The sequence below is a fragment of the Ranitomeya imitator genome, chromosome 3 (genome assembly GCF_032444005.1).
Source record: "Ranitomeya imitator isolate aRanImi1 chromosome 3, aRanImi1.pri, whole genome shotgun sequence".
Lineage (NCBI taxonomy): Eukaryota > Metazoa > Chordata > Amphibia > Anura > Dendrobatidae > Ranitomeya > Ranitomeya imitator.
In genome coordinates this window covers 770,766,645-770,780,029 of record NC_091284.1, presented here as the reverse complement: position 1 = coordinate 770,780,029, position 13,385 = coordinate 770,766,645, and the positions used below count along the sequence as shown (strand labels likewise).

The following is a 13,385-nucleotide window of genomic DNA, read 5'->3' as shown; positions in this document are numbered from 1 at the left end:
AGAGAAGCAGAGCGCCGAGGACAGACAGCGATAGGTAAGTATGTAGCGTTTGTTTTTTTACCTTTTAGGATGGTAACCAGGGTAAACATCGGGTCACTAAGCGCGGCCCTGCGCTTAGTTACCCGATGTTTACCCTGGTTACCGGGGACCTCGGGATCGTTGGTCGCTGGAGAGCTGTCTGTGTGACAGCTCTCCAGCGACCAAACAGCAACGCTGCAGCGATCCGGATCGTTGTCGGTATCGCTGCAGCGTCGCTATGTGTGACGGTACCTTTACTGTTTCAATATAATCAGTGTTTTATCATCAGATTATCATGTGCTTCATAGTCCAACCATGCCCCAGCACTGATAAGCAGCTTTTTTCACTATACATTGTAAGCAGAAAGCAGCCAATCAGAGGTGAGGGCAGGGTTATACAGGGCTCAACATGCTGAGCTCTGCTAGAACGTCAGCAGAGAAAATTATGATTCTCTCACAACTGCTGCACCCAGTAAACTAAGTGACACTTCGTTGGACTCAGAATCTCTGTCCCTCCATCATGCTACTGTCACAATACATTGCAAAAACCCACCGACGCATACCTTCTAATTAGTATGAAGTGACTTAAGATTTCACACTGCCCAGGACTCCCCTCAATTAGTTAGATTTTTGCTTTGAGGACTCAGCACATTTCTGCATTACACAGACGGCAAATTAATTTCAATCATTACTTTAGGGATAGAGGGCTCATCTACATCAATAGCGCATTGCCAGGGGGATTTTCAGATGTAAAAAAGGAGTCAGAAGTAGACAGTCCCTGTAACTAAAATTTGTTTGGACAGTGAGATGAATTATGATCTAGTAAGATATCAAACCTTAGAGCCTCAAGAGTTTTTTCTTTGTCCTCGCGAAGTCTTGCCAGGGAGGCATTTTCCATCTTGAACCTTTCAATTTCCGTTTCTAATTCAACAAGCTTTTCCTTCAAAAGTTGAGACCGAACTGCGTCTCCTGGAAAATAATAAGTATATTATATGACCACACTCGCTACAGCTAAACAAACCTACTTCTCATCTCTCATATCCTCCCTGTCTCACAACCATAAACAGTTATTCAAAACCTTCAACTCTCTCCTCCGTTCCCCAGCACCTCCTCCCTCCCCACTCATCTCAGCTGAAGACTTTGCCTCATTTTTGAAGCAGAAGATTGAGAACTTCAGAGACAGTTTTAGTCGTCAACCCCCAGAGCCCTTCCTCCCAAATACCCAGCCCTCCACCTCGAAAACCAACTTTTCCACCATTACAGAAGATCGACTCTCCACTCTACTCTCAAGATCGCATCTCACAACCTGTGCACTTGACCCGATCCCTTCCCACTTCATCCCAAACCTCGCCACAGTCTTCATCCCAACTGTAACCCATCTCTTCAACCTATCACTAACAACTGGTGTTTTCCCCTCAAGCTTAAGGCCATGTTCACACGTTGCATCGGGTCCCTGCGGGTTTTCCCGCAGCGGATTTGATAAATCTGCAGGGCAAACCCGCTGCGGTTATCCCTGCAGATTTATCACGTTTTGTCCTGCGTGTTCCGCTGCGGGATTTTACCCCTACTATTGATGCTGCATATGCAGCAATATGCAGCATCAATAGTAATGTTAAAAATAAAAAAATCATGATATACTCACCCTCTGACGTCCCGATCTCCTCAGCGCTGCAGGCGGCGGTCCGGTTCCAAAGATGCTGTGCGAGAAGGACCTTCGTGACGTCACGGTCATGTGACCGCGACGTCACCGCAGGTCCTGGTCGCATAGCAAACCTGAGACCGGACGGCCGCGTGCAGCGCTGAGACTTCAGAGGTGAGTATAACATTATTTTTTATTTTAATTCTTTTTTTTACCACAAATATGGTTCCCGGGGCCTGGAGGAGAGTCTCCTCTCCTCCACCCCGGGTATAACCCGCACATTATCCGCTTACTTCCCGCATGGTGTGCACAGCCCCATGCGGGAAGTAAGCGGATCAATGCATTTCTATGGGTGCAGAATCGCTGCGATTCTGCACAAAGAAGTGACATGCTGCGGGTTTTTAACCGCTGCGTTTCTGCGCGGTTTTTCCCGCAGCATGTGCACAGCGGTTTGCGGTTTCCACTTCGTGCTGCCTTCAACTCAAAAATATTTCACGGATCCGTACATTCCTAAACCAAGAGTCTGCTAAAACCCTGGTCCATGCCCTCATCATCTCCCGCCTCGACTACTGTAACCTCCTGCTCTGTGGCCTCCCCTCGAACACTCTCGCAACCCTCCAATCTATTCTAAAAACTCAGCTGCCCGACTAATCCACCTATCCCCCCGCTATTCCCTGGCCTCTCCCCTCTGTCAATCCCTTCACTGGCTCCCCATTACCTAGAGACTCCAGTACAAAACCTTAACCATGACATACAAAGCCATCCACAACCTGTCTCCTCCATACATCTGTGACCTTGTCTCCCGGTACTTACCTGCACGCAACCTCCGATCCTCACAAGATCTCCTTCTCTACTCCCCTCATATTTCCTCTTCTCACAATCGTATACAAGATTTCTCTCTCGCCTCACCCCTACTCCGGAACCCTCTACCCCAACACATCAGACTCTCGGCTACCATCGAAACATTCAAAAAGAGCCTGAAGACCCACCTCTTCAGACAAGCCTACAACATGCAGTAACAACCGATCGACCAAACCGCTGCATGACCAGCTCTATCCTCACCTACTGTATCCTCACCCATCCCTTGTAGATTGTGAGCCCTCACAGGCAGGGTCCTCTCTCCTCCTGTATCAGTTGTGACTTGTATTGTTCAAGATTATTGTACCTATTTTAATTATGTACACCCCTCCTCACATGTAAAGCGCCATGGAATAAATGGCGCTATAATAATAAATAATAATGATATTATAAGCTATAAAGACATATCAGAATTTAATTAATTATAAGGAATGAAAATTAAGTTTACTCAATGCCATGTGGTAGATTCGAAGGGAAAAAAAGGAAATATTTCCCATAACAGCCAATCTATGCATCTCTAAGATGTTAAATAATGAAAGCAAACATTATAGGGAGAACTAGTTAAGAAAATACTCCGAAATTTTAAAACTTTACTTGGCTTCCTTTGTAACATAGTAACATAGTAACATAGTTAGTAAGGCCGAAAAAAGACATTTGTCCATCCAGTTCAGCCTATATTCCATCATAATAAATCCCCAGATCTACGTCCTTCTACAGAACCTAATAATTGTATGATACAATATTGTTCTGCTCCAGGAAGACATCCAGGCCTCTCTTGAACCCCTCGACTGAGTTCGCCATCACCACCTCCTCAGGCAAGCAATTCCAGATTCTCACTGCCCTAACAGTAAAGAATCCTCTTCTATGTTGGTGGAAAAACCTTCTCTCCTCCAGACGCAAAGAATGCCCCCTTGTGCCCGTCACCTTCCTTGGTATAAACAGATCCTCAGCGAGATATTTGTATTGTCCCCTTATATACTTATACATGGTTATTAGATCGCCCCTCAGTCGTCTTTTTTCTAGACTAAATAATCCTAATTTCGCTAATCTATCTGGGTATTGTAGTTCTCCCATCCCCTTTATTAATTTTGTTGCCCTCCTTTGTACTCTCTCTAGTTCCATTATATCCTTCCTGAGCACCGGTGCCCAAAACTGGACACAGTACTCCATGTGCGGTCTAACTAGGGATTTGTACAGAGGCAGTATAATGCTCTCATCATGTGTATCCAGACCTCTTTTAATGCACCCCATGATCCTGTTTGCCTTGGCAGCTGCTGCCTGGCACTGGCTGCTCCAGGTAAGTTTATCATTAACTAGGATCCCCAAGTCCTTCTCCCTGTCAGATTTACCCAGTGGTTTCCCGTTCAGTGTGTAATGGTGATATTGATTCCCTCTTCCCATGTGTATAACCTTACATTTATCATTGTTAAACCTCATCTGCCACCTTTCAGCCCAAGTTTCCAACTTATCCAGATCCATCTGTAGCAGAATACTATCTTCTCTTGTATTAACTGCTTTACATAGTTTTGTATCATCTGCAAATATCGATATTTTACTGTGTAAACCTTCTACCAGATCATTAATGAATATGTTGAAGAGAACAGGTCCCAATACTGACCCCTGCGGTACCCCACTGGTCACAGCGACCCAGTTAGAGACTATACCATTTATAACCACCCTCTGCTTTCTATCACTAAGCCAGTTACTAACCCATTTACACACATTTTCCCCCAGACCAAGCATTCTCATTTTGTGTACCAACCTCTTGTGCGGCACGGTATCAAACGCTTTGGAAAAATCGAGATATACCACGTCCATTGACTCACCGTGGTCCAGCCTATAGCTTACCTCTTCATAAAAACTGATTAGATTGGTTTGACAGGAGCGATTTCTCATAAACCCATGCTGATATGGAGTTAAACAGTTATTCTCATTGAGATAATCCAGAATAACATCCCTCAGAAACCCTTCAAATATTTTACCAACAATAGAGGTTAGACTTACTGGCCTATAATTTCCAGGTTCACTTTTAGAGCCCTTTTTGAATATTGGCACCACATTTGCTATGCGCCAGTCCTGCGGAACAGACCCTGTCGCTATAGAGTCACTAAAAATAAGAAATAATGGTTTATCTATTACATTACTTAGTTCTCTTAGTACTCGTGGGTGTATGCCATCCGGACCCGGAGATTTATCTATTTTAATCTTATTTAGCCGGTTTCGCACCTCTTCTTGGGTTAGATTGGTGACCCTTAATATAGGGTTTTCATTGTTTCTTGGGATTTCACCTAGCATTTCATTTTCCACCGTGAATACCGTGGAGAAGAAGGTGTTTAATATGTTAGCTTTTTCCTCGTCATCTACAACCATTCTTTCCTCACTATTTTTTAAGGGGCCTACATTTTCAGTTTTTATTCTTTTACTATTGATATAGTTGAAGAACAGTTTGGGATTAGTTTTACTCTCCTTAGCAATGTGCTTCTCTGTTTCCTTTTTGGCAGCTTTAATTAGTTTTTTAGATAAAGTATTTTTCTCCCTATAGTTTTTTAGAGCTTCAATGGTGCCATCCTGCTTTAGTAGTGCAAATGCTTTCTTTTTACTGTTAATTGCCTGTCTTACTTCTTTGTTTAGCCACATTGGGTTTTTCCTATTTCTAGTCCTTTTATTCCCACAAGGTATAAACCGCTTACACTGCCTATTTAGGATGTTCTTAAACATTTCCCATTTATTATCTGTATTCTCATTTCTGAGGATATTGTCCCAGTCTACCAGATTAAGGGCATCTCTAAGCTGTTCAAACTTTGCCTTCCTAAAGTTCAATGTTTTTGTGACTCCCTGACAAGTCCCCCTAGTGAAAGACAGGTGAAACTGCACAATATTGTGGTCGCTATTTCCTAAATGCCCGACCACCTGCAGATTTGTTATTCTGTCAGGTCTATTAGATAGTATTAGGTCTAAAAGTGCTGCTCCTCTGGTTGGATTCTGCACCAATTGTGAAAGATAATTTTTCTTGGTTATTAGCAGAAACCTGTTGCCTTTATGGGTTTCACAGGTTTCTGTTTCCCAGTTAATATCCGGGTAGTTAAAGTCCCCCATAACCAGGACCTCATTATGGGTTGCAGCTTCATCTATCTGCTTTAGAAGTAGACTTTCCATGCTTTCTGTTATATTTGGGGGTTTGTAACAGACCCCAATGAGAATTTTGTTACCATTTTTCCCTCCATGAATTTCAACCCATATGGACTCGACATCCTCATTCCCTTCGCTAATATCCTCCCTTAAAGTGGACTTTAGACCAGACTTTACATAGAGACAAACCCCTCCTCCTCTCCGATTTTTACGATCCTTTCTAAACAGACTGTAACCCTGTAAGTTAACTGCCCAGTCATAGCTTTCATCTAACCATGTCTCGGTTATTCCCACTATGTCAAAGTTACCTGTAGATATTTCTGCTTCTAGTTCTTCCATCTTGTTTGTCAGGCTTCTGGCGTTTGCGAGCATGCAGTTTAGAGGATTTTGTTTTGTTCCAATCTCCTCACTGTGGATTGTTTTAGAAATGTTCTTACCTCCCTTCTGAGTATGTTTTCCTGGGTCGTCTTTGTTCGAGTCTAATGTTTTTCTTCCCGTCCCCTCTTCTTCTAGTTTAACGCCCTCCTGATGAGTGTAGCGAGTCTTCTGGCGAAGACTGTACTGTACTGTACTGATATACAATTACCGTATTTTGTGCCACTTTCCTTGTCTCAATAATGCACTGCTCTCTTAAAACAGCTTTGGATATCCATAGCTCAGGACTAGGGCAAAAGTTTTGATAAACTTATGTTTTCTTATAAAAATGGCCGAGGACTCTCGTATATACTGACAAATGATCTAAAGGCTATGTCATCAATATTAGGTTGGTGGGGGTCTGACACCAGCACCCCCACAATCAGCTGTTATCTGCTCCAGAAAAAGCAAACTGAGTTGTTGTGGAATTATACATTTTGTTTACATCCATTTACTGCAGATTAGTGGGGGTGCCATGTGTCAGATCCTCAGCAATTGGATAGTGATCGTGTGGACAAATCTGAACTCATCATCTTTCCTCCATCTCATAGATCTTCCTTACCTGATCTATCTATCGCAATCAACAACATCATGCATTCCCCCGTACCGGAAGTCCGCTGCCTCGGACAAACCGCACATCCAAGCTCTTTCCACCTCCTGTCACCTCCAGCTCAAAAATATCTCCACAATCCGTCCTTCCTCAACCGTCAATGTACTAAAATGCTTGTGCATGTCCTCATCATCTTCCGCCTTGACTACTGCAAAATTCTTTTCTGTGGCGCCCCTGCTAATACCCTTGCACCTCTCCAGTCCATCCTAAGGCTACTTTCACACATCAGGTTTTCGCAGTCAGACTCTATCCGGCTAATTGTTTTAAACCGGATCCGTCAAAAGATGCAGCCGGATCAGTTTTTTTTTCAGACTTGTATTAGCGCCGGCGCTTCCGTCTTTTTCCTAGAATAGAAGTCTATGGCACCGAATCCGTCAACTGACGGATTCCGGTGCCAGATTCCGTTTTGTTAACTGAGCATGCTCCAATTTTGGGGGGGATCCAAATAGCTGGATAAGCTAGTCGGATCCGTCGAAAAAATCCCATTCCCTCAGTGTATCCAGTTCAAATTACTAATACTGACCTACAAGCCATCCATAATCTGTCTCCCACATATACAGTACAGACCAAAAGTTTGGACACACCTCATTTAAAGATTTTTCTGTATTTTCATGACTATTTTCTGCCATATAGTGCTCTGCACCGTTCATATTTCCCCATTTCTCATGTACAGCACCATGGAATCAATGGTGCTATATAAATAAATAATAATAATAATAATAATAGCTCTGACATATAGTGCTCTGCACCGATCATATTTCCCCATATCTGTGCCATATAGTGCTCTGCACCGTTCATATTGCCCCATATCTGTGCCCTGTATGCTCTGCACCGTTCATATTGCCCCCAAATAGATCATTATTTCCCCATAGCTGTGCCATATAGTGCTCTGCACCGTTCATTATTTCCCCATAGCTGTGCCATATAGTGCTCTGCACCGTTCATTATTTCGCCATAGCTGTGCCATATAGTGCTTGCACCGTTCATTATTGCCCCTATAGCTCTGCCATATAGTGCTCTGCACCGTTCATTATTGCCCCATAGCTCTGCCATATAGTGCTCTGCACCGTTCATATTTCCCCATAGCTCTGCCATATAGTGCTCTGCACCGTTCATATTTCCCCATTTCTCATGTACAGCACCATGGAATCAATGGTGCTATATAAATAAATAATAATAATAATAATAGCTCTGCCATATAGTGCTCTGCACCGATCATATTTCCCCATATCTGTGCCATATAGTGCTCTGCACCGTTCATATTGCCCCATATCTGTGCCCTGTATGCTCTGCACCGTTCATATTGCCCCCATATCTGTGCCCCATATAGTGCTCTGCACCGTTCATACTGCCCCCATATCTGTGCCCCATATAGTGCTCTGCACCGTTCATACTGCCCCCATATCTGTGCCCCATATAGTGCTCTGCACCGTTCATACTGCCCCCATATCTGTGCCCCATATAGTGCTCTGCACCGTTCATATTGCCCCCATATCTGTGCCCCATATAGTGCTCTGCACCGTTCATACTGCCCCCATATCTGTGCCCCATATAGTGCTCTGCACCGTTCATACTGCCCCCATATCTGTGCCCCATATAGTGCTCTGCACCGTTCATACTGCCCCCATATCTGTGCCCCATATAGTGCTCTGCACCGTTCATACTGCCGCCATATCTGTGCCCCATATAGTGCTCTGCACCGTTCATACTGCCCCCATATCTGTGCCCCATATATGCTCTGCACCGTTCATATTGCCCCCATATCTGTGCCCCATATATGCTCTGCACCGTTCATACTGCCCCCATATCTGTGCCCCATATAGTGCTCTGCACCGTTCATATTGCCCCCATATCTGTGCCCCATATAGTGCTCTGCACCGTTCATACTGCCCCCATATCTGTGCCCCATATAGTGCTCTGCACCGTTCATACTGCCCCCATATCTGTGCCCCATATATGCTCTGCACCGCTCATATTGCCCCCATATCTGTGCCCCATATATGCTCTGCACCGTTCATACTGCCCCCATATCTGTGCCCCATATAGTGCTCTGCACCGTTCATACTGCCCCCATATCTGTGCCCCATATAGTGCTCTGCACCGTTCATACTGCCCCCATATCTGTGCCCCATATATGCTCTGCACCGTTCATACTGCCCCCATATCTGTGCCCCATATAGTGCTCTGCACCGTTCATATTGCCCCCATATCTGTGCCCCATATATGCTCTGCACCGTTCATACTGCCCCATATAGTGCTCTGCACTGTTCATACTGCCCCCATATCTGTGCCCCATATATGCTCTGCACCGTTCATATTGCCCCATATCTGTGCCCCATATATGCTCTGCACCGTTCATACTGCCCCCATATCTGTGCCCCATATAGTGCTCTGCACCGTTCATATTGCCCCCATATCTGTGCCCCATATAGTGCTCTGCACCGTTCATATTGCCGCCATATCTGTGCCCCATATAGTGCTCTGCACCGTTCATATTGCCCCCATATCTGTGCCCCATACAGTGCTCTGCACCGTTCATACTGCCCCCATATCTGTGCCCCATATATGCTCTGCACCGTTCATATTGCCCCCATATCTGTGCCCCATATATGCTCTGCACCGTTCATACTGCCCCCATATCTGTGCCCCATATAGTGCTCTGCACCGTTCATACTGCCCCCATATCTGTGCCCCATATAGTGCTCTGCACCGTTCATACTGCCCCCATATCTGTGCCCCATATAGTGCTCTGCACCGTTCATACTGCCCCCATATCTGTGCCCCATATATGCTCTGCACCGTTCATATTGCCCCCATATCTGTGCCCCATATAGTGCTCTGCACCGTTCATACTGCCCCCATATCTGTGCCCCATATAGTGCTCTGCACCATTCATATTGCCCCCATATCTGTGCCCCATATAGTGCTGTGCACCGTTCATACTGCCCCCATATCTGTGCCCCATATAGTGCTCTGCACCGTTCATACTGCCCCCATATCTGTGCCCCATATAGTGCTCTGCACCATTCATACTGCCCCCATATATGCTCTGCACCGTTCATACTGCCCCCATATCTGTGCCCCATATATGCTCTGCACCGTTCATACTGCCCCCATATCTGTGCCCCATATAGTGCTCTGCACCGTTCATATTGCCCCCATATCTGTGCCCCATATATGCTCTGCACCGTTCATACTGCCCCCATATCTGTGCCCCATATAGTGCTCTGCACGGTTCATATTGCCCCCATATCTGTGCCCCATATAGTGCTGTGCACCGTTCATACTGCCCCCATATCTGTGCCCCATATATGCTCTGCACCGTTCATACTGCCCCCATATCTGTGCCCCATATAGTGCTCTGCACCGTTCATACTGCCCCCATATCTGTGCCCCATATAGTGCTCTGCACCGTTCATACTGCCCCCATATCTGTGCCCCATATACGCTCTGCACCGTTCATACTGCCCCCATATCTGTGCCCCATATAGTGCTCTGCACCGTTCATACTGCCCCCATATCTATGCCCCATATATGCTCTGCACCGTTCATACTGCCCCCATATCTGTGCCCCATATAGTGCTCTGCACCGTTCATACTGCCCCATAGATGCTCCACATAAATCTGTGTCGCTGCTGCAATAAAAAAAAAAAAAAAAAAAGCCATACTCACCTCTCTTGATTGCAGCTGCCGGCGTCTCGTTCCGGCGTCCGGTCCCGGCGTCTCTCTGCACTGACTGATCAGGCAGAGGGCACCGCGCACACTATATGCGTCATCGCGCCCTCTGACCTGAACAGTCAGAGCGCAGAGACGCCGGGAAGATGGAGCGGCGCCGGGAAGATGGAGCGACGCCCAGCGGCTGGAACGGGGACAGGTAAATATGACATACTTACCTGGTCCCGACGTCCGGCTCCCTCTGCCTGGCCCACGGTCTTCGGTGCCGCAGCTTCTTTCTCTATCAGCGGTCACCGTTACCGCTGATTAGAGAAATGAATAGGCGGCTCCACCCCTATGGGAGGTGGAGCCGCCTATTCATTTCTCTAATCAGCGGTCCCAAGTGACCGCTGAAGAGGGGAAGAAGCTGCAGCACAGAAGACCGTGGGACGGCAGGGGGAGCATCAGGATCGCTGGGACTAGCTAAGTATACCTCAGCGCCCTCACCCGCCGACCCTGCCACCCACCTTGACTCGAGTATAAGCCGAGAGGGGCACTTTCAGCCCAAAAATTTGGGCTGAAAATCTCGGCTTATACTCGAGTATATACGGTACTTAACAAAAAAGTGTGAAACAACTGAAATTATGTCTTATATTCTAGGTTCTTCAAAGTAGCCACCTTTTGCTTTGATGACTGCTTTGCACACTCTTGGCATTCTCTTGATGAGCTTCAAGAGGTAGTCACCAGGAATGGTTTTCACTTCACAGGTGTGCCCTGTCAGGCTTAATAAGTGGCATTTCTTGCCTTATAAATGGGGTTGGGACCATCAGTTGTGTTGTGCAGAAGTCTGGTGGATACACAGCTGATAGTCCTACTGAATGGACTGTTAGAATTTGTATTATGGCAAGAAAAAAGCAGCTAAGTAACGAAAAACGAGTGGCCATCATGACTAAGAAATGAAGGTCAGTCAGTCCGAAAAATTGGGAAAACTTTGAAAGTGTCCCCAAGTGCAGTGGCAAAAACCATGAAGCGCTGCAAAGAAACTGGCTCACATGAGGTCTGCCCCAGGAAAGGAAGACCAAGAGTCACCTCTGCTTCTGAGGATAAGTTTATGCAAGTCACCAGCCTCAGAAATTGCAGGTTAACAGCAGCTCAGATTAGAGACCAGGTCAATGCCACACAGAGTTCTAGCAGCAGACACATCTCTACAACAACTGTTAAGAGGAGACTTTGTGCAGCAGGTCTTCATGGTAAAATAGCTGCTAGGAAACCACTGCTAAGGACAAGCAACAATCAGAAGAGACTTGTTTGGGCTAAAGAACACATAGAATGGACATTAGACCAGTGGAAATCTGTGCTTTGGTCTGATGAGTCCAAATTTGAGATCTTTGGTTCCAACCACCGTGTCTGGGGTGCTTTGCTGGTGACACTGTTGGGGATTTATTCAAAATTGACACATACTGAACCAGCATGGCTACCTGTTGTGGATTCTGTTTTTGGGCTCCCTCTGGTGGTTACAGATGGTACTGGGTGACTTGTGTTCTCTGCGGTCTCTGGTGTCCACCTGTTCTATCAGGATATGGGAGTTTCCTATTTAACCTGGCTTTCTTGTCATTTCCTCGCCGGCTATCAATGTAATCAGTGTGACTTGTTACCTCTGCTTCCCGCTTCTGTATTCTTCAGGACAAGCTAAGTTTTTGATTTTCCTGTTCCACGTTTTGTTTTATTTTTGTCTTAGTCCAGCTTGCAGATATGTGATTCCTTTTTGCTGGTTGCTCTAGTGGGCTGATATTACTCCTCATGTTCCATGAGTTGGAACATGAGTTCAAGTAATTTCAGGATGGTTTTTTGTAGGGTTTTTCGCTGACCGCGCAGTTCACTTTTGTATCCTCTGCTATCTAGCTTTAGCGGGCCTCATTTTGCTGAATCTGTTTTCATAACTACGTATGTGCTTTCCTCTCATTTCACCGTCATTACATGTGGGGGGCTGCTATTTCTGGGTGGTGTTTCTCTGGAGGCAAGAGAGGTCTGTGTTTCTTCTAATAGGGAAAGTTAGTTCTTCGGCTGGCGCAAGACGTCTAGGAATCATCGTAGGCACGTTCCCCGGCTACAGCTAGTTGTGTGTTGAGGTTCAGGATCGCGGTCAGCTCAGTTTCCATCACCCTAGAGCTTGTTTTGTTTTTTGTGCTTGTCCTTTTGTGATCCCCTGCCATTGGGATCATGACAGCTACCACAGCATCTTGCAGCGGCATGCTATTCCATCCGGTTTGCGTTTAGTTGGACCATCATTTATTTTTTCAACAGGACAATGACCCCAAACACACCTCCACACTGTGTAAGGGCTATTTGACCAAGAAGGAGAGTGACGGGGTGCTACGCCAGATGACCTGGCCTCCACAGTCACCAGACCTGAACCCAATCGAGATGGTTTGGGGTGAGCTTGACCGCAGAGTGAAGGCAAAAGGGCCAACAAGTGCTAAGCATCTCTGGGAACTCCTTCAAGATTGTTGGAAGACCATTCCCGGTGACTACCTCTTGAAGCTCATCAAGAGAATGCCAAGAGTGTGCAAAGCAGTCATCAAACCAAAAGGTGGCTACTTTGAAGAACCTAGAATATAAGACATATTTTGAGTTGTTTCACACTTTTTTGTTAAGTATATAATTCCACATGTGTTAATTCATAGTTTTGATGCCTTCAGTGTGAATGTACAATTTTCATAGTCCTGAAAATACAGAAAAATCTTTAAATGAGAAGGTGTGTCCAAACTTTTGGTCTGTACTTGATCTCTGAACTAATCTCCCAATATCTTCCCTCACGTAATCTCCAGTCGTCCCAAGACCTCCTTCTCCCCTCCATACTTATTTACTCCTCACCCAACCGCCTCCAAGACTTCTCCCGAATATCCCCCATCCTCTGTAATTCTTTGCCCCATCACATCAGACTATCAACCACATTTGGATCCTTCAGGCAGAACCTGAAAACCCATCCTTCAGGAAAGCATACAGCCTGCACTGACCCCGCTGCCTCTTCACCACTACCGGAGCTCCTGCAACCCTCAACCTA

At 45.8% G+C, this 13,385-nt stretch overlaps 1 protein-coding gene across 2 annotated transcripts in view; it reads right to left on the bottom strand.

The window, feature by feature from the left end:
• The window catches only part of CPAP (centrosome assembly and centriole elongation protein), a 94,214-nt gene that overhangs the window by 39,173 nt on the left and 41,656 nt on the right, over positions 1-13,385 (bottom strand). For both annotated transcript variants that reach the window (XR_011319431.1, XM_069759066.1), the window contains exon 8: positions 854-986. Coding sequence is in view for 1 of the 2 variants with exons in the window: in XM_069759066.1 (XP_069615167.1) it covers positions 854-986 (133 nt within the window). In the remaining variant the exon portion in view is untranslated. The remainder of the gene's footprint in view (positions 1-853; positions 987-13,385) is intronic.